This window comes from Anticarsia gemmatalis, chromosome 5 (assembly GCF_050436995.1).
Source record: "Anticarsia gemmatalis isolate Benzon Research Colony breed Stoneville strain chromosome 5, ilAntGemm2 primary, whole genome shotgun sequence".
NCBI classification, from domain to species: Eukaryota; Metazoa; Arthropoda; class Insecta; order Lepidoptera; family Erebidae; genus Anticarsia; species Anticarsia gemmatalis.
Window position 1 is genome coordinate 1,498,025 of NC_134749.1, and position 24,296 is coordinate 1,522,320.

General features: G+C 32.9%; 1 protein-coding gene across 2 annotated transcripts in view; it reads right to left on the reverse strand.

Moving 5' to 3' along the window:
* Grip (Glutamate receptor interacting protein) overlaps window positions 1–24,296 on the reverse strand; it is a 304,859-nt gene that overhangs the window by 208,616 nt on the left and 71,947 nt on the right. For both annotated transcript variants that reach the window (XM_076114045.1, XM_076114043.1), the window contains exon 3: window positions 3,273–3,456. In XM_076114045.1, coding sequence (XP_075970160.1) covers window positions 3,273–3,378 — 106 coding nt within the window. In that variant the 5' untranslated portion in view covers window positions 3,379–3,456. The remainder of the gene's footprint in view (window positions 1–3,272; window positions 3,457–24,296) is intronic.

Consider the following 24,296-nt stretch of genomic DNA (forward strand, 5'->3'; position numbering starts at 1 on the left):
TGAACGAAATTGCCAAATCATTGCATACTGGAGCAGAGTGGAGCTTAGCGCGGACACTATTGGATTCCCAGCGCGTATTTTTGTAGATATTTCTGAATTAGCTCTGGATATTGTGAGTTAGCTTTCTGAGAAAGTTTGCCTTTGAATTTATTGGAGTTTTCGTAAGATTTAAATTCAGGCAGATTAATCTATTGAATCTGGTACGAGGATAAATGCGATACTCCGAAGGTGTGTCACCTTATAACTTTTAAACCTTCGCGTTGCATGTATATTATCTATACTAATATTATAAAGCTGAAGAGTTTGTTTGTTTGTTTGAACGCGCTAATCTCAGGAACTACTGGTCCGATTTGAAAAATTCTTTCAGTGTTAGATAGTCCATTTATCGAGGAAGGTTATAGGCTATATATCATCACGCTACTACCAATAGGAGCAGAGTACCAGTGAAAAATGTTACAAAATCGGGGAAAATTTTTATGTAACGCAAGCGAAGATGCGCGGGTCAGCTAGTCTTAAATAAAGGAGAATGCTCAAATAAACCCATATTGACACGATAGGGATACACGAGTAAATTAAGACTGTAAGTAAAATGGATCCTATAATAATATTTCCAGCTTAAGATCTTCTAAGAACGACCACAATATCAAGTATACATTTTGAGAATGTCTTTTACATTATAACCATAATCGCTAAAAGTAAACGTTGTTCTAAATCCTAACGTCACTGCCCCTTCAACATAATCCCCAAATAGGCCTTTCCAAGAATCTTTCTATTACTAAAGACTATCATTGTAAGGGCAGCTACACATATAAGGTGTTGTTGGTCCGCCGGTATTTCTCGAACAACAAAGACCTTAAGTTAGTGCTGCACTCGGCATCATCTGTAGTTCGATTCTCTACTACTATTGACTACCGACAACCGAACTGTCATCGAGAAATTTTGTATGAAAATCTGATCAGCGCCTCTGACGGGTGTCGCAGTAAACATTTTGGCAGTACTTTCTAAATGTCAAATGTCGATAGCTAGCCGGTTGTCGGTAGTCGATAGTAGTAGAGAATCGAGGAACTGATTTGCGCCGTTTGGGAGTAATGACAAAAGCCAATCGGCATATGTTGGTAACTGCCAATCTAAGTAATTAGATGAGAGAATTGAGCTGATTTGTGATTCCGAAACACTCATCCACATAATTATTCGATTTTACAGCTCGGCTGTGCTGTTAATGTCGCCCGATAAAGTGTGTAGCAAGCCTTACCAATTTTATGCCAACATAAATTACGACGTCCCTTACCCATCAATATACAAAAACAACGCAAGCCCAAAACAACATAAAAATTATTAATTAAAAACAACACGAAGGTAAATATTGTAATATACTCGTAAACAAACATTATCCCAAATTACTTGGACTATGAAATTGGAATATTTGCTTTGATGTTGCAAGTTAAGCATGGTTCGGTGATGATTCGTTGATTAATTAAAGCGTTTAAAAATTTGGGGGTGGTTTTGCTTTTATCATATTTTGCACAAGGGTATACACAAGGTTTTTGGAAATTGCCGCTTCAGAGGGTGTGTGGAAGAGATGTCGCTGCCAGTTGTCAGTACTTGACTGAAAGTCAAACTGCTCTTAGTGCAATGTCAAAATGTTGTGCATGGAAATACGGCATTATGACGTCACGGTCTAGTACTTGGGATGGAATTAAATGTCTAATATGCGATGTAGTTTTTTTTCATATTTAATTTAACTTTATCGTTTTGAAAAACATTGAGGCTACAAAATTTAGGATTATAAAGGCATCATTTTATGTACCTATGCATAATATTTGGTTAAGCCAATCCGGTCTAATTATGACAACAGTCTTTTAACATAGACAACCTAAGGTCAAAATTTTAACTCGTAACCGGTGCAGTTTGACATTAAATTAACCCTAAGTTCAAAAAAAAAAGAAGACATTTTCGCTGTTTGTCTTAATAATCTTTTATCATCATAATACTGGCTACAATCCCAGCAGTCTCCTCATTATGATTGTTCCTCAAACTGCGTAATTGGGAAGTGCGCTAATTACGACACGATGTGCGATGTTAACATTTCCATCTTCCTACGTGTCTATATTTAGTCTGAATTAGCTGGAAAATGATGTTATAATTACTATGAAGCCTAGGAATATTATACAATTTATTTTTGCTTAGAAGTCTCTGACAGAATCTAGAACAAATATTTTAAGTCTGTTTTAAACATTTTAAATAAATAATATCCCACTACTGGGGTGTAAAGTTTAATACCACAGCATCGGTTCAGTCTGGGCTGATGATTACGTTTTTTTTTAAGAACTGTTTAAGAGGTCTTTCCCATACTATGCAAGTTTTCCACACGATTATTTTCTCTCCCGATCATTAATATTCGTGTCTATTATTTCAAGAGAAGTAATTTTCTACCACTACGAAGTCAATTCTATTGTTAGTGCAAGTATATTGATATTTATAGATATAACAAAACAGTAATTATATCTTAACAATTTAGTGTTTACCTAAATTTTGCATTAGTGAATTTTCTTACTAAAGCTTTTAGAACTATTTATAAGCCTATCAGCGTTCTATAGTTACGTAGCATTCGTATTCGTAACACAAGATTGTTCTATTACCGACCAATTGATACCATTGTGTTAGTTAGTATTGAGTAGTGTTTAGTGTGCTTACATAATAATAATTATTTATGTCTGTACGTAGGCTTAGTTTAAAGTGGAATTGATTGTGTGTATTTAGGCTAATAATACTTGAATAATTTTGTGGTAGATCTTGTGGATAATGACACAGTCTAGACTTGGGTAGGGCTTTGCAAAGGTAAAACAATTATAATATCTTAACTAGGGTGTTGAAAAGGTAGAAATTGGAACATTTTTAATGATATCATTGCTTTTACGGCATTTTAATTATAACGACATTATTTTGACTAGAATTAAAACATTACAAAATCAGCAAATGACCCAGTGGTTTTTATGTTAGTTCTCCAAAAACAAACGTTAAATATTTCAATACGACTTTAACAAATCACTGAATGGTATTATTATAATATATACAGGCATAATATGCTTTGGTTTAGTTAACTTAAAGATAAAAGTTCTGACCGTTGCACTATCAATAAAAACCCACTTTTCCTACAGGCTTTCGGATTTTATTAACTATGAACTTATATAGCTCTACTATAGTGTCAAATAACCTCCAATGCAATTTATTTCTTAAAAAAAGGTATCTAATATCTAAATGATGAAACTCACCATCCAACTCATATCCTTGGCCACCCCACTGCGGCAACTCTTGCGAGTACGACTTGGGGTCAGTGCGACTGCCTATGGATATCTTGAGGCTCTTCCACAACTTCATCCTGCCAACATATTTGTCACTAACACTAGCACAACACGTCACTCATGAACACGCACTGTCACTGTCACCGATGATTATCTGCAAATAAAGAAAAATTATGTTAGTTGCGAGTGTTCAAATAAGTATCAATTTAAATAGTCTAAAAATGAAACGTTTCATGTTGTGCTATTGCACAGACAAATTCATAAGATTACTAAAGACCGTTGTGTTTTTCTATACCCGATTCTATCAACTAGCAAGCGTTTGAGATTTAAAAAGACGAAAAGTTCATGGTTCAAGAAAAAAGTTCTAAAGACATACGCTAGGAGCGCTGATTATCTTTTGCATACCAACATTTAAAAAAGTTACCATCTATTGATAGTCGTAAAAAAAAGCTCATAGTGTCCCCTATTAAAAAAAACTCTAAAAAATGCGTTTTTTTATTCTCTGAGTAAATATACGCAATTATATTCTAAGGTAAAACCAGTTCAAAGGCTGGTATTTTCAGGAGCCAATGACTGAAATATACCATAATCAAATCAAGTAGCAATAACCTTAGAGGAAAGAGTATAATAACCTCTTTAATCATACAGTCGTAATTTTCTTTGAGCCTAGACTTTCTTCCGAACTATGTTGGATTCGGCTTCCAGTCTCACCGGATACAATCCTAATTTATCATATATTTAATGCTTATCACTCAAGAAACCAACGCAACATCAAACAAAAAGAACCAATCAAGAACTACAAGACAAAACAATCATCGCACAAATCAATTCCTAATTACGTCACCAATATCTCAAAGTCAACGACAAATTGCATTCGGAGCCGCGAGACTAATAGCAATTGTTTGTGCAACGTCCGTCCGTCACAGATCACTAGGTGCCATCAATCAGACAACGACACGGTTCCTTGCATACAATGGAATCCAAACATCTACTTTTTAATAGCTTCTGACATACTTCGAGGGTTATAAAATTACTTTGTAGGATTGTTCGATAAATCAAAGTATGGTAATAGGAGAATATATTTGGTGTTTGGTATTCAAGGTTTTCGATTATGAAAATTTGTTATTTACATATTGGTTTTGTGTAAAGTAAATTGCGTAGTTTTGTCTATGGTACCATTTCCGTGCGAATTTGATCTGTACCGTGCTATCGAAAGCTTTTAAAAGATAGGAAAAATATTAAATTCAAAGTCTCGAAAATAAAAAAATCCGATTTTTCTAAAAACGCTGCCATTTTTGAAACTTATTAAGAGAAAATTACTTAACATGTTATTTTTTCAAACAAAAATATAGCAATAATAACAGTCCGATCTTAAAAAGCAAAATAATATAAAAATGAATAAAATGAAATAAAACCTAATCTATCAAAGAAACTCAAAAGAAGTTCCCAGTAACGTTGTTCACGACACAAACATATGGGGAATAATTGCCTTTTCATACCCCAAGGATGGGCTCCTTCATTTTTTATGTATTTATGGGTAATCATACTCAATACGCTTTACCAAGAAAAGCTGAAGCTTTCTTTATGTTTACTTTAGTTCGAGTGACTTGCAGAATGAGCCGAAAATATTCTATAGGGGTGTGGATCAAAATGTCGATAACGGATTTGAAACTATTGTCAATATTTTCATGTGGATCAGTGCTATGGTGTTTTTGCGAACAATATTGTGGAATATTTTTATGTATGATATTCTGCATGTATTTTTAGAAAGGATTAGGAATGTGTTGAAAATCTCGTGTGATTTTTGTGTTGGTATAAAAACGATGACGCTAGCGGCCATAAAAAAACATTATGTTTTAACTTCTAAAATTAGGTACGTTATTATTTTCAACGAGCGTTATGAAAATTAGCACAACATTACTTTCGTCGAACAAATTTCGTACCTAGACGGTGTTCTCATTGCATATACTAGCATTGTGTAGCGTGCCGAAACCACAGCAATTAGCACAAATCAATATTAGCTTTGCCTTACCATTTTACGTTCCCAAATCAACATCTCTAGTCTACATTAGTATGTAACACAACAGATCCTTCTATGACCTAATTCAAGGAACATTTCACGAAATCGATCATAAATCTCAATTCGATAGAAAACCGAGCGTCTCTACAGCTCCCGTATTTACCGAAGTCGAACAAAGTAAAGCCGAAGATCAGCCGAGTGTAACAATGCAGAATCATAGTGATGTGTACGAAAATACGCCCCTACTTGATACGAGTTCGATAAAAATACGCGCTCATTTGATACGGACGGAATGGAATTGGAGCTATTTGTTCAACAACGTTGATTTGCTCGGTTATGGTAATGGAGGAATAATTGTTTTCTTTTATAATAATAAATTAGATCTGTGAGATTGATGACTGTAATTTGGAAGGAAATTTGGATTTCATTTAGCATTGAAAACAAGAATGTATTGTTTAATAAAGATAAAGATTCAATTTGTATCGAGATTTTTTCTTGAAGCGAAATAAAATTTAGTCTTAAAACCATTAATAGTAAATCAAGGTTCCGAAAATACTTGAATCCAAATCCAATCATCGTAAAAAGAATTTTGCTTTTCAATTAATAAAACAATAAAATTCTGGAACAGTCCAGTAATTTGTCTTTCAAACTATAGCCAAATTGAAATAACAGAATTTATATTTTAATCTAGTCTGGCTTACTCGAATATTGAAGTCAATCTAAATAATAGGTCTCATTTTACCATTTACAACGTTGCCCGATCTGTACAAAAGCGAACATTCTTGCGATGAAATTACGGTAAATAATGAGAGAAATTTTGCTAGATTAAATAATTATTTGGAAATTGAAATAATTAGAAATAGTTATAAATAAGTCTTAGTTTCCAAAAATAAATTCAAAGACATTAAGAACGGTAAATGAAAAAGCAATGAAACATTGCATTGTTAATGTGAAAACAAAAAGTGACTTATTTAATTTGACAAAACATTGACTACTAACACAGTTAGTAACATCAAAAAAGCATCAGAAAAACTTCTGTTCCTAACGAACATATTACAAATTCATCAAGCACATAAAACTGAAACAAAGTAGGTACCGTCTAACGAGTGTTCTAACTATGTAACTCTAGTTGGGTAACAGGAGGGAGGTAATCAGTTAACTGACGTCCTCTCGTTACGGGGGGTCTCGCGGTCAACCGGATTAACGTTGCCAGCCAACCAAGCTCTATTGTACGACCCTTTTTTTCTATTATTATTTTAATTATGAAGCTAGAATAGATTGTAAGACTGAAAAACGAAGACAATGCAGATAGGATGGAAAATTATGCGGAAATTGTAGACTTTGTTAACGGTTTTGTACCTTAATTGGATCATAAAATAATGGCTTTGAGTCTTTATGTAAACTGAGTTCGATTTGCATTGTTGTGTATTAATGGAGACTTTAAAAATTATGTTGAACAGTTTAAGCTTACCGTTCCTTTGTTGAATGAGACACTGTTTTTTATGTAAGAATAAATTGAAGTCAATTTATTTCATTGATCTATTTCTTCCTTAGACAAAATGTAATAGTGAAATGTTGGCGTTCCCGAAATTAATTGCCTCTCATTATCCAAGAGATTACTAATATCTGACAGCCTCATTGATCATTTACCGATCCGGATATCTCTGGGCTTTATAAACTTCATCAATAGCAGAAATATTCCTTCTTGACAAATTTATCGTACCATAAAATGGAACAGGATAAAATAAGATGTCCTCAATATTTTTTTCTCTAAAGGATTCTGTTCACGAATTCGATGATAAAGTACTATTTTTAGAAAATATATTTCAGCTTTATTTCTTTACTGTGAAAGAGGCTACTAATGGATTATATCAAAGCAGCCACTTCTACATACATCGTTCTTACTTAGTTCTCGATATTTTTATAGCATTTTATCAAAATCTATAGGCCGACGTTGTTAGAAAAGTAGTCACTTGGAAAGTTTTAGTTTTCCTCTATAAAAGAATTTCATTTTTATACGTCGACCTTATTTTCTATTAGCAGTCTGTTATCTAATACTTTGCTTACTTTATGCCTCAGTTCTGCGATTTTCAATCCGACAAATAAAATATAAGCTCTCTTTCTTGTTATTTTCGGATCAGTTACACTACTTACGCTATCTTCGAGAACTTTATTTGCTTGAGCCGTCTCAGTAGTCGAGGCTTTAACAAAACACGGTTATTAACTCGAGTTGAGGTAAAAACGAAACTTATAATTGCCGGTTGAGACAAATTTGAAAAGTTAGACGAAGTTTGCGGACGCATCTGTTAACTTGAAACATTAAGCGCAGATGATGGAACGGTCGTATTGAAGGTTTCGGTATAAAATTACAATTTTTGGAGGCATTGCGTATGTTACATAATAGGCTCTTTATTTTTATTCCTTAAACAGTTTATTACGGAGACATAAAGAAAAGAGACTTCACATAACGTGTCATTGTCAATACCTCTTATAAGACGACTAAAATAATAAAAGAAACAGCTTGTAACTTGGTAAAACTTTACGACGACTTTCAAATTAACTTGAATTGAACAATAATGTACAATTAACATAACTAACTCAACAAATATAATAAAATAAGCAAACAATTCATTAAAAACATGCTTAACTTTTAAATGAAATCCACGAATAAGTAAGAATTAATTCAAAAACTTAATAAGTTGGTTAATCAAAGCCTAGCAACAATCAAGACTAATCACATCAGAACAAAATGTGGTTAGATGAGCGAAGCAATTTGTCTTCAACAATTCAGAATTTCAAACTCGACAATTTACCGTATATGTCTTGAACAACGTTCAGAGATGTTCATCTAATTTTAACTACCAAGTTCAATAACAAGGGATTAATTGAGGATTTGGTTCCAGTCTATTTGTTGCGTGAATAACTTCGGCTTGAGTCATGTGAGTCGATGATCCTAACAATCTGTAATGAAGATTTTACGGCTTGCTTCTACGTCAGTGCGTGTCACTCACAGGTGTTTATTAGTGAGATTAGTGTCATGCATTTCTTTTGTTTTGCTTTACCGATTTAAATTTAGCACTAGTTTTCTGTCTCATTTGTTTCTCTATCCTTTCTCCCTCACTCAGATGGATATTCTTGTCAAGAATATTATTAACTGCAGTTTCTGCGAGCACTTCCTCCGTGTGAAAAAAGTTCCTTAGATAAAAATGTTCTATTTGTTAATCTACGTTAATAACTATCTATTTACCAAATTTCATTACAATCAGTGCAATAGTTTTTTCCAGAAATTGGTAGAATTCTACTATATAGAGTACTACATGTTTTAATAAATTTGTGTTTTCGCCAAGTCATAATTTATTAATGTTACCGTCATCAAAAATTTTACTTCCTTCTCATTTCTTTTCAAATAATACTAAAGTGACCTCCGTCATTCATCGCACGGTTAATCCTTTATTCCTTTTGTATGACACCCACGGGATGAGATAGGGTAATTCCATTAATAACTGGAAACCATAGTATTTACCAGTACCTACACGTTTTACTGGCACCTTCATAATTATATTAATGTGCTATAAAGAAGCATTACAAAGGTTAAACATGCTTCTACTTATCGGATTAAATTATTAAGAGAGTTCAAGCTTAATAAATTAAATATTATCTTTCCATTGTTACTAATTAAGAAACAATAAAAGCTGCATGATAATGATGATTGAAGTGAATATTATATTGACATTTTGAAATTCTTAACTTATCTTTGGCAATACTAAAGATTCTAAGAACAGAATTTACTTCTTGGATAAGGCTTCTTATCACGTGGAATTTCGATAGTCGTCTTCGTTATTGTTATTACTTTATCCAAGATAGATTATACGACACTTAACCAACCCAGTAATACTGAAACTAAGTAAAGGTGGTTACAACGGAAGCGGATAAAGCTGTCAAGAAACATAACCTACCAAACGAACCAAATGAAAAATTAACACCATTTATAAATAACAGCACTCACAAAGAACAGTAATTACCGTAGCTTTTGATGACAAATAAAACAATATCAACACTGTTGGGAGGCTTAGTGAAAATTTAATAATTTCACGGTAATCGTCCTCGGTCACGGTTAACGATAAAGACCGGGACAAACAAACCCACATGATGAATAAATTTGTATGTAGAGTGGTGGACCGTAACGACTAATGGAAGGGACTTGGCATTTAGAAAATTGTGAGCCGATCCGCACTCTTTTATGAGATAAAGGAAAGGTACTTGTTAATATTTAAATAACGATTCTAGGGTTACTAGGTTCTCTTTCAGTCTGGGAAAAATGTAATACTAAACACTAAGGTTATCAAGCTTAGTGCCGTTGATTTTGAAGCCATTATTGTTCCACTGATAGTGAAGGGTCTCTTCTCGAATTGAGGGGGTGGTTAGGTTTTGGTGTTGCTGATAGAGAACGAAAATCTTAACCGTTTTTAGGAATAACTGCACATACATAACAACAATTTCTGATTTAAAAAAAATGACTTCATTTAACTATGTTTGTCACAAAAATCGTATCCAGGTATGTTTTAACGTTATAAAATGAAAAATTCCTAAGCTTTTCCTAGCCTACTTTATTTTCTACTTCAGCCTTTTTATTGCTTACTTAGCCCCAACATAAACCCAGAGTTTAAAATTAGTCCTATTAAAAACTTTACATCTCCGTAAAATTCTTGGGATAATTAAAATGATTATAACGTGTCGTTTATTTTGAAAGGAGGGACCCTCATATATTATAAGGATTAACGCTTACAGAATAATGAGGTAAACGCAAACTCCGGTGTTCTGTTACGGAATAATTTTGTCAAAATTTATATAAAGTTAACTCATCCATAACACATTCACCTTGACTTTATTTGGATTAAATCCCCAACGTTTCAAGTCAAAGGTGATTTACTCAGTAATTTCCTCCTCTTAATTACACTTCCATAAACGTGAAACTATCTGAATTCAGCTACGTACAGTAAAATTTAATCAATTAACGCGATAGTATCCTCGAAATTAGTTTTATTTCAGACCACCGTGACGTAAGCCAACTGCAGACTTTGGAACGCTGCCAAAAAATGTACATTATACCCTGTACTCTGAATTTTGGTACTAGAAAATATAGTACTTATCATTTTTCCTGTAGCTTAAGTTGAAGTCTCATTAATGTTGAAAGCTTCTTAAGAAAATCCTAGAATGTAATTATAATGGGCGTCGTTTGAAATTTCTTGGCCTTGATGTCGAATGTTCTATATTAGGAAGTACGTGAAAATAACTTTTTACTTCTGTACCTTAATTCTGTACCACTATCGACTACCGACAACCGGCTAGCTACCGAAATTTTGACATTTAGAATGTACTGCCAAAATGTTTCCTACGTCTACGTTCCTACCCGTCAGAGGCGCTGATCAGTATTTCATACAAAATTTCTCGATGACAGGCCGGTTGTCGGTAGTCGATAGTAGTAGAGAATCGAGCTACAGTAAACACCTCTTACATTAGCTACTTGAGCATGAATATTTTTGCCTTTTAATAACACAACACGTAGCCCGATTGTCTAATACTATCGACTACCGACAACCAGCTAGCTATCGAGAAGTTTTACACGAAAATCTGTTTAGCGCCCCTACCGAGCTCCGTAAGAACTATTTTGGCAGTACATTTTAAATGTCAAACTTTCGATACTCGACACTATCGATTGTAGAGAATCGCTGGAGTAGTTATATAAAAATAGGTCGAAGAAGGTTACTTTGGAAAGGTTGCTCTCCATCACAAACTAAAAAAATGCTTAAAAACCTGAAACTTCTGCAAGCATTTCTATTCTTGAAGGCGTATAAAGTCTGACAAGATGAACTATGACTTAACTTTACTCATAATAACCAAAGTTTTATTCTCAGTAGACATTTATTTAACAGTTTCAGTCGCAAAAGTGTCATCGCTTTTTTTGCCCATCTGCCTTAATTAGCCGAAAAAATTAGTGACACATTATGAATCAACAACACAAACAGAATTTTACGCCTTCTTCGAATTGCCGTCAACACGCCTAAAGTGGATCAATTCTCGTTTCCCAGAACATTAATTATATCGGAATCCTGAATTAATAAACCGTTGGACGCAGAACTCGGTATACAATATGTCAGGTATAATGGTGTTGGATTGCATGACAAATTAGCCTGATTGTTCTACGTAATTGATACAAAAAGCTCAAGTAATGATCCGTTACGAGGAACGCTTGGTTTTCCTCGAGCTGTTTTGTTTACGGTGGGAGATAGATTATCAAAATATATAACAGAGTATCGACTTTCAAGGATAATCAGAAAAGTCAACACGTCAATATTTATTATTGCGAAATATTTTCGAATATATGCGGCACCTGCTACCCTTCGTTTTGAATTTAATATTATAAATTCAGCAAAAATAAACACGATTTAATATGTGCATCAAAACGAATGTGAATAAAGCTACAAGCTCCAACTATTTAAAATGCACAACATCACAATAGATTCCAAATCAGAAACAAACGTTGTTTACTAAACAAACCTCAGAGGATTGTGAGAACATATAATATTTATCCAAATAAAACACGAAAGTCCTGATAATGCGCATAATCATATTACATTACTTGAAGCCTTACAAAGAGCATATTTGAAAGCTAATAGACTTAGGACCGAGGACGTTTCAAATCCTACAAAACGGAGAGAAATTACCAGCTAAATAGAAATTAGCCGTAGATGTCACAGACACACGTGATAAACTAAACCTTAACACACAAGAAATAAAGTTGAAATTTATATTTAGTTTTAGAGATCCTGCAAACGTTAATTGTAACAAATCGTTTGAAATTCAACTTAGTGATTCATGTATTGGAATAGAGCCAGTGGGAAAATGTGTTTTAAATATAAAGTTTTACAGAGTTTTAATTCAAGTTCTTGTTTCATTAAAATGTTTTCAAGGATTTATGATTTAATATGGTCGGTCAGTTCAATCTGTTTTTGAATTTCTAATCTGTCGTGTGTTAAAGCGACAAGGGATTTAGGCTGAAAGTTTTGGTTACATAGTAAATTTGGAATGTAATTTTAAAATGTACGTTTTCATTGTTTAATAACTTCGCGTTTTTTCTCATTTATGTGTTTTTAACTTATTTCTTCTATGTATTTGAAAACTTTCTACTTTATTGTTTTTTATGAACAAATTATGGTAAGCCTTGTTTTTCATCAAGAGATCAAATCTTAGGCTAAAATCAATAATCTCAAAATTAGTGATATCATATCGGAAGTTTATGACCACTTAGCTATAAAATTATAATCAGAAGTATTTTACCTCAAGATAAAACTATGTTTTGTCTAAATGATATTGAAATCTTTCCCATGTAAACATACTATTTTTTCTAGCTGAAATTGCCTTAACTTAATTTGGTTTACCACTGTAATATTCTAGCTGGGAATTCAAAATCCAGACACGCTAATAAACTTCTCTCATAAACGCTGAATATTATGTTGTGTAATGTTTTAGCTATTCAGGTTTTAGTCTATTTTAAGTTTAACGCCCAAACAAGGGCAAAACTATCATAAAACAAAACAGAAACTGTTATGAGTAAGATGAAAATGAAATTAATATTACTTATACATTGTTTGTTAAATTGTTCAACCAATAAAATATGAGTATAGAGCCGTTTTAATATTAATTTTATAGGTATTTTCTAAATAATTTAGGTCAACCAAAGTCGCTAGGTGTAGCTGGAAGACATTATATTTTACATAAACTGCTTGCTTAAATACCATGCGCGTGACGCACACCTATTTGTATAATTAGAAATTATTAGATCGAGGTACTTTATCTCAAAAGGTTTTCTTTAAAATGTTATACTTTGCCGTATGTACATCTCTTAGAAAAAAAAACATAATCTCGAATCAGATGGTATAAATGGAAAAACAAAAGCTAAATTTATCGTTGATACAGTAGATCGATTCTCTACCGCTATCGACTATCGACAACCGACTAGCTATCGAGAAATTTGTAAGAAAATCTGATGAGCGCCTCCACGGGCGTCATGAGGACTATTTTGGTAGTACATTTTAAATGTCAAACTGTCACTATCAATAAATAGTACATACTAAAGAAAATCACGCTACTGATATGTTTGTTAATGTTATGATCCACTTAAACGAAATATACAGATTTTCGAACTTCATTATCTCCAAAATTATATAAATCGAAACCAACCGCATCAATACAAATGATACACCAAAATGAAACATAGCTCAGTAGCTGCAACATTTCAGAAGCCGTCAATCGTATACCGTATAATGTAACGAGTCACTTAACGAAATGATCGGATTATGTTTCATTGACACCACGCGTGATTCATGTTGTACTGGCACGGAGCCAACCGGTGCTTAAATAGATGTACTCTGCGCTAGATTAGATTCTGTTGAGTAACTTTGTGGTACTTTACTGTGATGTTACATTGTTGTTCAAGTTATGGCTATTTTTGTTAGCGTGGACTTTGATTTTTTGTTGCTGTCAGTTTAAAGCTCGTTGATAATTTTGCTGCTGTATGTATATTGGCACAAGATCAGGAAACCTGGTGTAGACAAAGAAAAATAAATAAATAAATAAATATGATTGGACAACTCACACACGGTCATTTGATTCCAAACTAAGCAGAGCTTGTACTATGGTAACCAAATAACTGATAAACATACTTATATACTTCTAAATACATACTTATATAGATACATTGACAACCAGGCCCAGAACAGAAATACTCGTGCTCATCACACAAAAATTTGTCCCGGGTAGGATTCGAACCCACCACAAGCGGCGCTACGGTTGTTACGGCGAGGTGACCGCTTAAACCACTGCGCCAAACGTGCAGTTAAACCTTCGGTATTTAGGTATAATTGGGCTTAGAATGATGATGAAGTGAATTTTAAATGCCGGTGACTTTATAAGGAAACGTGCTTTAGAAAAAACACAATAAGACCTTAATTTAATTAAGTATTTTTTTTGCAACTTTACTAAAGTACTAAAGCAAGACTGGGAAATGCTTAATAATAGTTTTTAAGATTTTTTTCCGTCATTATTATCTCATTGTGGTCTTTAGCCATTACTAACACTATTTTTTATACACCAATCAATTCAAAATTAAACATCATCATAGTCATCAATAACTCTATCAAACATTGTCAAATTTCTATTCAATGCAGGACAATAATCATTAGCAGTATGTTTTCAAAACCGTACGCTAAACAATGTCCCAATACATTGATGTTATATTTCGTGTATTTGATTGTCATCGTTTTGACAACACTATTTACTGTGTCAGAATAATTTTGCACTGCAGTGTACATTGAAGCAATACTGTTTAGTTTACTGAATCAAATAGTAAACAAAGATTCTGGTTGATATTGTTAGCTTATTTGATAACAGCATTTACCCTTAGTTTCTGAGTAGTACATTTAGTGGTAGTTTATCTATTCAATGGCGTTTTTTTACTGAGTTGAAACGCTATTGAATAGATATAATATCAGCAGTTACATACATATGCATATATTACAGGCGGGACCACAAAAGCAATTATTATTATATTGGCATTTAAAATATTTTTCTTTTCGTAGAATCCTACAAAAATAGTAAGTACATAATAAAAATCAAGCCTACTCCGACAAATTATCAAGATAATTCTTCTATAAACAGGCATACATACATAGAAAATATAACGCAGGTTTTACCTGAAGATTTAGATAGAGGTGTATGAAATACACTCGCTCCACTGTTAAAAATGCTAGAACCATGTAAAAAGCAGCAAGCCTATTATAATTATCACATGATACGCCGTTAATATCTTTAGGTACTTATCAAGAGATATTCTTAAAGAATCCGCTGTGGTTGTACTAAGCTTAAAATGCATCAAATCATGCAAAAAAAGTGCGGACAAGAATTGGTACCAATAGTGAAATTCTCAAAGCGACAATTGACTTAAAAGATCGTCAAGGGTGGTCTCCGCACAGACTGTCAATGACCTGAAGGAATCTTCTCTTAGTTCACCCCTATACAATGCGATATATGTATTGTATGTATGTACCTATTCGAATATTTAGTTTTAGTCTTCCTAAAACAAGCTTATTTAAAATCGTCACAGTTATTATTTGTAAGATACTAACCAACTATTGTATAATGGTAATAGAAATGATATCACTTGTTCTTACGGCGACGAAAAACATCGCGATGCAACCATGCACGCCTGAGAGTTTATTAACATAATAATTCTTGAAGGAACGCAACGTCTTCAACCTGCATTTGGCCAGCGCGGTGGACTCACCTAATCGACTAACCTAACCCCTCCCTCATTACGGAAGAATACATTTGTCCAGCAGTGGGACAGTAATGAGTTAAATTTATTTATTTTTTATTATACTGTTGTATTTATTGTTAATAGCGAGACATGAGAAAAGCTCAATCGCGACCTTAAAGTAAACAAAGAACTTTGTTTGTTATTTGTCACCTTATTTTCTGTACTGTTTCATATTACACGAATAACACTCACTCACCTACTAAACTCACAAACTTTTATTGTCCCACAAAACAATGAAAACAACACCTTCTATAACAATAATTCATATTTTATCAATTTTATTACATCGCATAAAACGATTTAGCGAACAGATTTCAGGCAAACAATCGATTAGTATAAATCATTCTTGTCTCTAGCGGTATTCTTGTGGGGAACGATGTTCGTTCGTGGCGAAAAATATTTTGATTGCGAAAATTCTACAGCGATTTATAGAGTTGAGGAATTTCCTCGTTTAATAGACCTTTTAAAAATCCGATGCGACCATTCTTTCGTTTTGGAAAGTTTTTTAAGTTTCAAAAGCGTGGGACGAAGATGTTTTTAAGCCTACGAAACTTTTGATTTGAATATTATGGCTAGGGTGCATCGGAATCTAGTATCGTGAAATTAATGCATGTTCAAGAACACCTGTAGGGCAGTGGTCTACAGCCGGTAATGTCGGTATCCACAGTTTAACGTTTAAAATGTACTGTCAAAATAGTTTCTACGGGACCAGTTAGAGCTATTGATCAAATTTTCACACATAGCTAGTCGGTTATCGATAGTCGATAGTGGTAGAGGATTGCGCTATTGGTTGTGAATTTTCATTATTTTTACTGAATTTAAGTTTGTTGCTAATTAATGGTATAATAGTTTTCAATGGTATCTTTAAGGACTGATACCAAATCTCAACTCAAATTATCTCAAGATTTTGCGAAACGAAGCAACTACCTATATGTATAGTAAGCAATTAATATTCACAATGGGGTATAATTACTGAGTCAGAACGTCTAATCAAATAATTATACACACAATATTGACAATTAATTTGTAGCAGAATTGCAAACAAGACATAATGTGATAGGCATGGTGGAATAACTGGCTGAAATATTACAGTCGTCTCCCACGCAGAACGAATAGGGGACAAACTGAAAGCACACACAAGTGAAGATTTGTGCGTACTGAAGCCTAGCTCTTGTTAGTGACTCCGGCTGTGTCGACTATGATTATGTGGCGTATGATAAGTCAGTAGAAAAATTACTGACATAATTATACTACGAAAACCTCATGTAGTCGGATAGAGAAAATACCAGTCTAGCAATAGACGCAAGATGCTTAGAAAAACTTCGGGGACTGGGGACTCAGACTTAAAGATTTTTTTTTAGGACTGGTACGCTATGAGTTGAAGTTTAATTTACTTACACTGTCTCTGTGGTTTGTCGTAATGTATACGACTGCGGTTTCGTGTTCTATTTCCTGAAAAAGCAAAGTGGTATAGGTCTTCTAGTAAAAGATTAAGATCATTATTAGGTCAGATTAAAGATTACTTTCAATAGTACCCTAGAGTTTGATTACGTGTCCGATGTACGGCAATAGGGTCGTCCCAAATAACATGAGACAAACATTGCAAAATCGAATCGTCATTCGAATTCGTGTACATTATGCAAGCAATATCTTTTAAGCCTCACTTTCTGGTATAAAAGGCGCAATTTGTGTGTGTAAAGGTTGTATATTCCAAGTCCGCTCTATAGAAACAGCAACTCCAAAATAATAATAAACTAGCGTCACTCACCGTGGGAGGTCGTCACCGAGTAATTAAAATTACGTAGGCACAGTGTCTGACAAGAATAACTTGAGATGAACTTGTGACGGGAATAAAGTGACGATTGATAAAGGGTTCGGTGGGTGTGAATTGTCAAGTAAATTTTGTTGACTGATTAGTATGGGAGGTCATGAAAAAAACAATAAATCTATTTTAGTTATGAAGCTGTATGTTATGACAAATCAATATCAATTGCGTTTTAAATAAGAGACAGACACTAGGATGTCTATTCTATGGGGTTGTCAAAATTTTTGCAATTCTAGTCGATCACATCTGATTTGCAATAACTTGTTTTTTTTTCAGTTTTAATATCAAGCTAATTGATAATTAACTAAATCCGTTGATTATCGATTAGATAATGATTCAGTGACTCAAAAATACCAAATTAAAAAATCTAAATTTAACTGTACTCCTAAAAATTATATCCAACGCCTGACTGAAACCGTCAAACGGTAGTCCCACGATTTTTCTCTTAACACGATAACCCTATAACAATAACGATTAAGTATGACTCCCCATTGTCATAATCAAACCTATAAACCAGTGGTTCTCAACCTTTTATCTGCACCTACCTATCAGATAAAACGATAATAAACTTTTTTTTACTTTTAGAAATTTCTTGTACTTTGTGTTGTTTTATTACTGTTATGAAAGGCTATTGGTGTACTTTAATATACTGCTTCCGTCGCTTCAATTATTTATTGACAAACTGTCCAAGAAGAGGTCCAGAATAATCTATTTTAGAATGGCTTTCCTAGTTTGATGAGATTGTCACTGCAGGTACGGTTCGATATTAAAAGCAATTTTATTGGAGAATACGTTTCATAATACTTAAATTTTGTGTATAAAAATGTTATTAATAAGATTGCACTGACTTTCACGTAATTTTATATGAGATTTGGAAAATAGCCAGCTTTTCAAGCCACGTTCAGTGCAAATGAGCAAAAATGTTAAGCAATCGGTGGAAAAATGCTTATAGCACAATTTAATTAAGTAAATAAAATTACTATTTTATGCCCTCATTATAATACACTAGACCTCCTCGTGACTTGAGCCACGTGAAGATTTCCTAAGAGAAAACCTGAGAGTAACAAATTTAATCAAAATCCGTTCAGCTGATCTTTTAGTAATCAATAATTACATCAAAAATTTCGCATTTCTAAGACAATATAAACATAACTAAATGAGAAAACATAACATAAAAGCAAATACGTTGATAAAAATACAATAAAACTTTGTTTACGATAAAAAAATACATTTAAAGAAAATGTTGAGGACCACTGGTGAATCTTGCCCCAAAAGCCAGCCCCTACTACTGGCCGTAACTAAAGATAATGAATGAGGGTACATCGAGATAACATCGGAATGTAATTTCCGTCAAAGATGGCAGCGTGTATGTGATAATAACTTTATTTATTGTATTACACGTTTATAATTGTGATTCTTGTGGGTGATAAACTTAATCTAGATAAGGTGTAACTTGATAATTATTTAATTATTATAATCATAATTATGTTACTGTAAAAGTTTAATTGGATATATTATGTATGAAAATAGGTATATGGTTTATTCTCTGGTCACTGCCTACCAAAACGGGAAGAAGGCGTGATCTTATGTATGTATGAATATTTGTTAGTCTCTCAAGCTAAAACTGCTGCATGGATTTTAATAAAAAAATACACACAGGTGGTTTATATTTCTAATAAATAAAGGTGATCATTTTAACCTGTGAAATGAAGTCGTGTGCACAAGTATATACAAATTAGTCTGTACAAATATAAAAATGCACCAAAAATAATTTCAACTCGCTATTGAAAACCCGGAAATTGAAAATCAAAAACACGATTCTATTCATAATTAGAAACAAGCAATTATCCGATGGCAATTAGAAATTCCGAAGAAAAATCGTTGCCTGATGTTAATTAGCGTAGTAATAATCTTTTTAATTAATTTTTCAAAGTTATTCGAAAAATTGTGTCCGTGTTCGCGTGACAGATTATTTAATTTTATAAAGTTCATTTTGAAGGGTGATCGCCGATCATGAACTTAGCACGATTAAAAACTTTCATATCGCTTCCGAGTAACGACACCTACTTGTCAGAAATTAATAAAAAAAACAATCAATGCGTTTGCTAAATACATATTTTTTTTGACGTAACCATAATTACCATCGCAACTCTATTCGCTTGCAATTTGGGTAAAAGTAAAACAAATATATAGAGTGTAGAAAATCTTCCTAGTATATTATGCAAACATGACAAGTTCTGGTCATTATAGTTATCATTATCAACAAAAGTATTAAAAATATTACTGTTTATTAACTTTTTCGAAAATATACAAGCAGTAATTAAATTGATATTTTCATACAAAAAGTAGGTTTAAAAATTTGACGGGTGCTACCGTAAACACAAATTCTTTATCGTAACTATATCTATATGAAGATAGTTTTTCTTAGATAAACAAACATGCCAACACCAATCAATAACATATTGACAAATTCCTACACTAATAAGGCGATAGTAACATTCCAATTCAACATCAATTGCGTCGATAATTACTATACACTGAAGCAATTAGCCCATACATTCTCTATTGAAATGTACAATCTTGAATACGGTTCACTTCAAAGAGATCATCAATTTGAGGCCTGCTTTAATTAATCTACCATTAAGATGTACCCTAAAAACAAGTTTCAATTGACGTGCTATATACGGGTCAATTGTCCATTGGTTTTATACTGAAACGCCTTTACACACACGCGAATTTCATCTCTATTAATAGACATTATTAGGGTGAAATTCGATTGAAGTGTTTCCCAGTTGTAATTGTTCGATTCACCTCACTTGTTAAAACATTAATGTTATTAAATAAAGCTGTTATTTTATCAAGATATTTTTAATAAAGGGATGATTGTTATTGATGGGGTACTTAGTGGTTTTGATGAGGGTTTTATTGATTGATGAACCCTACACCCGTTGATTTTATTAAATGTGTCATTTTTCGATGTTGACATTGAAGGGTTAAACGTAGGGTATAAGGATTGAGATCATAATCATCTGTATTTCAATCTATGAGAAGATTTTGTGACAATAATAATGTCTGCTTCAAATAAGATTAATATTTTTTCGTAGAATTTAATTTGTACTTGGAAAATTTTGACTTTGAAACCATTGAAGAGCGATTAAACTATTTCTAAGAATCTGAGCTTTTGTTCAGAGACATCTGACGAGATGAGTAAAGTATTCTTGTTTTCTTTGTAATACACAGTAGAAATATTATTTGCAGAATAAAAAAAAATTGTTTCTTACAATTTATGGTTTGTTTTTATATGGTTTAAAAAATATTGTGAGTAATACTATTTTGCTAATTTCGGTTATAGTGTATTAATGCTACTTTTAGTTGACTTGACTACCGGCAACTAGCTTCCTATCGAAAAAAATGTATGACAATCGGTTCAGCGCCTCTAGCGGGCGTCGAAGAAACTATTTTTGTAGTACATTTTACATGTCAAACTCTCGATACTCGAAACTACCGATTGTACAGAATCGCGCTCCCGTTCTTTTTCTGTGACGTTTATCATTATAATAAGTATATTACACACATATAAACACAATCAAATATTATTTGGTTTACAAGGTGCTTTATTAAGGTTGCACCTGACCATATGTTAAAAAATTGTGTTACAGCTAGTAAAAAATATATAAAAAAATTAACAAAGTGTTTCTAGTACCAGACCCAGCATTAATCACTTGACCTACCGAATTGGAGAGTCCAATTGAACTGAAATTAGTAGGCCAGTTTCTACGAAACAGTTTAGTCAATAAAGCTTCGATCATGTTCAGCTGTAATGGCTCTAATGGTCTAAACCGCATTCAGTTGCAAAAGGTTTTAGAGACCTAAATGTAAATGATTGACGGGCATTTATTATCGAGATCTGTAAGTTATAATTATGATATAGATAGTTTTGAATGATTGAATGTAACTAATAATATTGTCGATTACAAAACTGAACACCCGACTAACTTTTATACGTAGTATGATAAATCAGCTCCATTCAATTTTATTTTGATCACACTTACTTTAGTTTTTTGACTATACAATATCATATCGATATTGTATCATATTTATTCTAAATTTCTCGGAGCTCACTTTTGTATTTGGGTATCTCGTGATCAATTTTGAACAGTAAAGGGTTTAATACTCTTCTTTTAAAGTCATACCTCCTTATGCTCTTTTTACTACAAGCATTTTGTATAAAGAAATAGGACTCAAGGCCTAACCCCTCCCTGATTACGGGAGGAGACCTTTGCCCAGGAGTGGGACAGTAATGGGAAAAAAAAAAACGAAAATTATGTGTGTAAACAAACTATATATACAAGACATTTCGTCTGTTACACGTTTTTCATATAATTAAATACTATATTCGTAAATTGAAACATACATTTGCCGTTCTCGAGTCCCATTAAAACCACAAATTACTACACAGCTTCTAATTTTAGCACCACTTTGAACTATTATAATTACCGAAATCAATAATCTACATTCACTTGAATAACAACCGCATTGCGAGTACCGAATATGGTATTAATTTTCCTAGAATTGAGAATTAATATCTTTAGGGACTATGAACGACAGTTCACAGAATCTGTAAATACGAGAACACAGGATGCCGCCGTGAAGAATTCGTTAGGGAATCTTTTGTCTCGTTCTTACTTTAGTTATTGTGTATGTCTGTCTCTACCATGACCTAGAAGTCAAGTGTTGCTTTTTGGAGCTATTTTCGGTTCTTTGTAAAGGTGTTTTGAGTTAAGTTTTTAGTACTTTTTTGTCATTCAGGATTTGAGAATTTACGCTCTTAAAATAAATACTTATGTTTATTAGAATATTGTACAGATAACATAGGTAATTTTAGAAAAGTTATTTGAAATTATTTATCTTTATTTTAATAAAAGTCAATCAATTAAAGTAATTGGATAAAGAAATAAAATGGCTGATCAGGATTAAAAATGAATGATCTCTCAATATTTCAAAGATAACAATAAACTTTCACAGCTCCAGGGAAAAACTACTTAAAAAGAGAAACACGGGAACATTTTTATAAGCTCACCTTTCCACGCAACTTCATAGCATTAGCAAACTTTAGACAGTTTAATGTCGCCAATCGACAAGAATCCAATGAACATTTTCTTTGAAACTTTCACTATGCAGATCTAGAAGTTTTTCAGTCTGTTGAACACGACTTCAAAGAACGATGAACTTATTAATTTTCTTTCATGTTTCTGTTCTGTTAGTTTATGATATATCACTTCGACTATAAAAAGGAGATAAATATTCAGATCAGCGTCTGGTATTTTTATGAGGGAAATATATTTTTGTATAAATTATTGCTTGTTTGAATACATTTTTGGATATACATACATAAATCACAATAGATAAAATAAAACACATTTTGTTGGGAATTTAAAACATACAGGATTTGAAAATAATCTTTGTACATTTAATTGCGTAGATTTTAATTGTGGTGACCAATATACAAACGTAACAATCAAAGGCAATATACGAAGGCCAAGAATGTATAACTTTGCCAAAACGTCAAATATATATCATACATCATACCTTCTTCTCATAAAGGTAAGCAGTAGAATAAATCATATCATAATAAGAATATGTAGAACGATAAGTAAAGTACAAAAATAATTCAGTACAATAATATGAAACCTCAGCTTCAACTTTCAATTATTCCAAACAAACACCATTAACGTAAACGTTTTAAATCGAAGCAAAAGAACAAAATCGTCTGGCATTTCTACCTCAATCCGTCGATTCAACAATCAGTTGTTTTATGCGATCAAACACTCGGGGCTCAACTTTCAGTAAAGAGTTCGAATCACTTCGGCTCACAGTTCCGTCATGTTTTATGCAACGTACGTTAGTTCGATCAGACGCTTGCTATATCAGGCTTTTTTCGGAGATAGAAGGAGTATTGGATGAATTACTGAACCAATTTTGAGAGACTGTTCTTGTTAAATGAAAAGTGATTGTGAGGCCTAAACTATAGTCAGTATAGACTGTTATCGACTTAGAAACACGATTTAGAAAACATATTTCAGAGTGACACAAATGGGTTCCTTAAACCAGGCTTTCAAGTTGATAGTAATTTATAAATACAGACCTTAATTGTACTAATAGGAACTCGATTCTAGTGCAATCTGCAGAGTTGCATCAATATACATGTTGATACAACTAAGGCGTTTGTTTAGAAACAACTGAATAAAACAAAACAACATAATTATTAAAAATACTCCCAACAAAAATCATGTAATTGCAAAACCATGTTTAAAATTGAATTCAAAGTTCTCTCAACCATTATAGAAGAACACTTCATTCGCATAACAGTATAAAAGTATCAAAGAAAAAGCAAAGCAAATGTACTGGCGCAACACAAAAAGATACGGATGTAATTTATTCTTTGAGCATGAAAATTCACTTTTTACGAAAACTTTTAGTACGATCGGAATAAATTGAGGAAACATTGTAGGAAGTATGCGCATACATATGTACGAAAGAAGTTCTATTCTTCTGCGAGGTTTAAATGGCAGTCGTTGGTGAATCCTTGAAGTATTCACTAAACCATGGCTTAGGGGAATCAGACGTGTTTTCCACATTTTTGTTTTGGTTTGCGTAGGTGAGTCGAGTTAAATGCATTATATTTTATTACTAGCTGACCCGCGCAACTTCGCTTGCGTCATATAAGAGAGAAAGGGTCAAATTTTTCCTCGTTATTATAACATTTTTTATTGC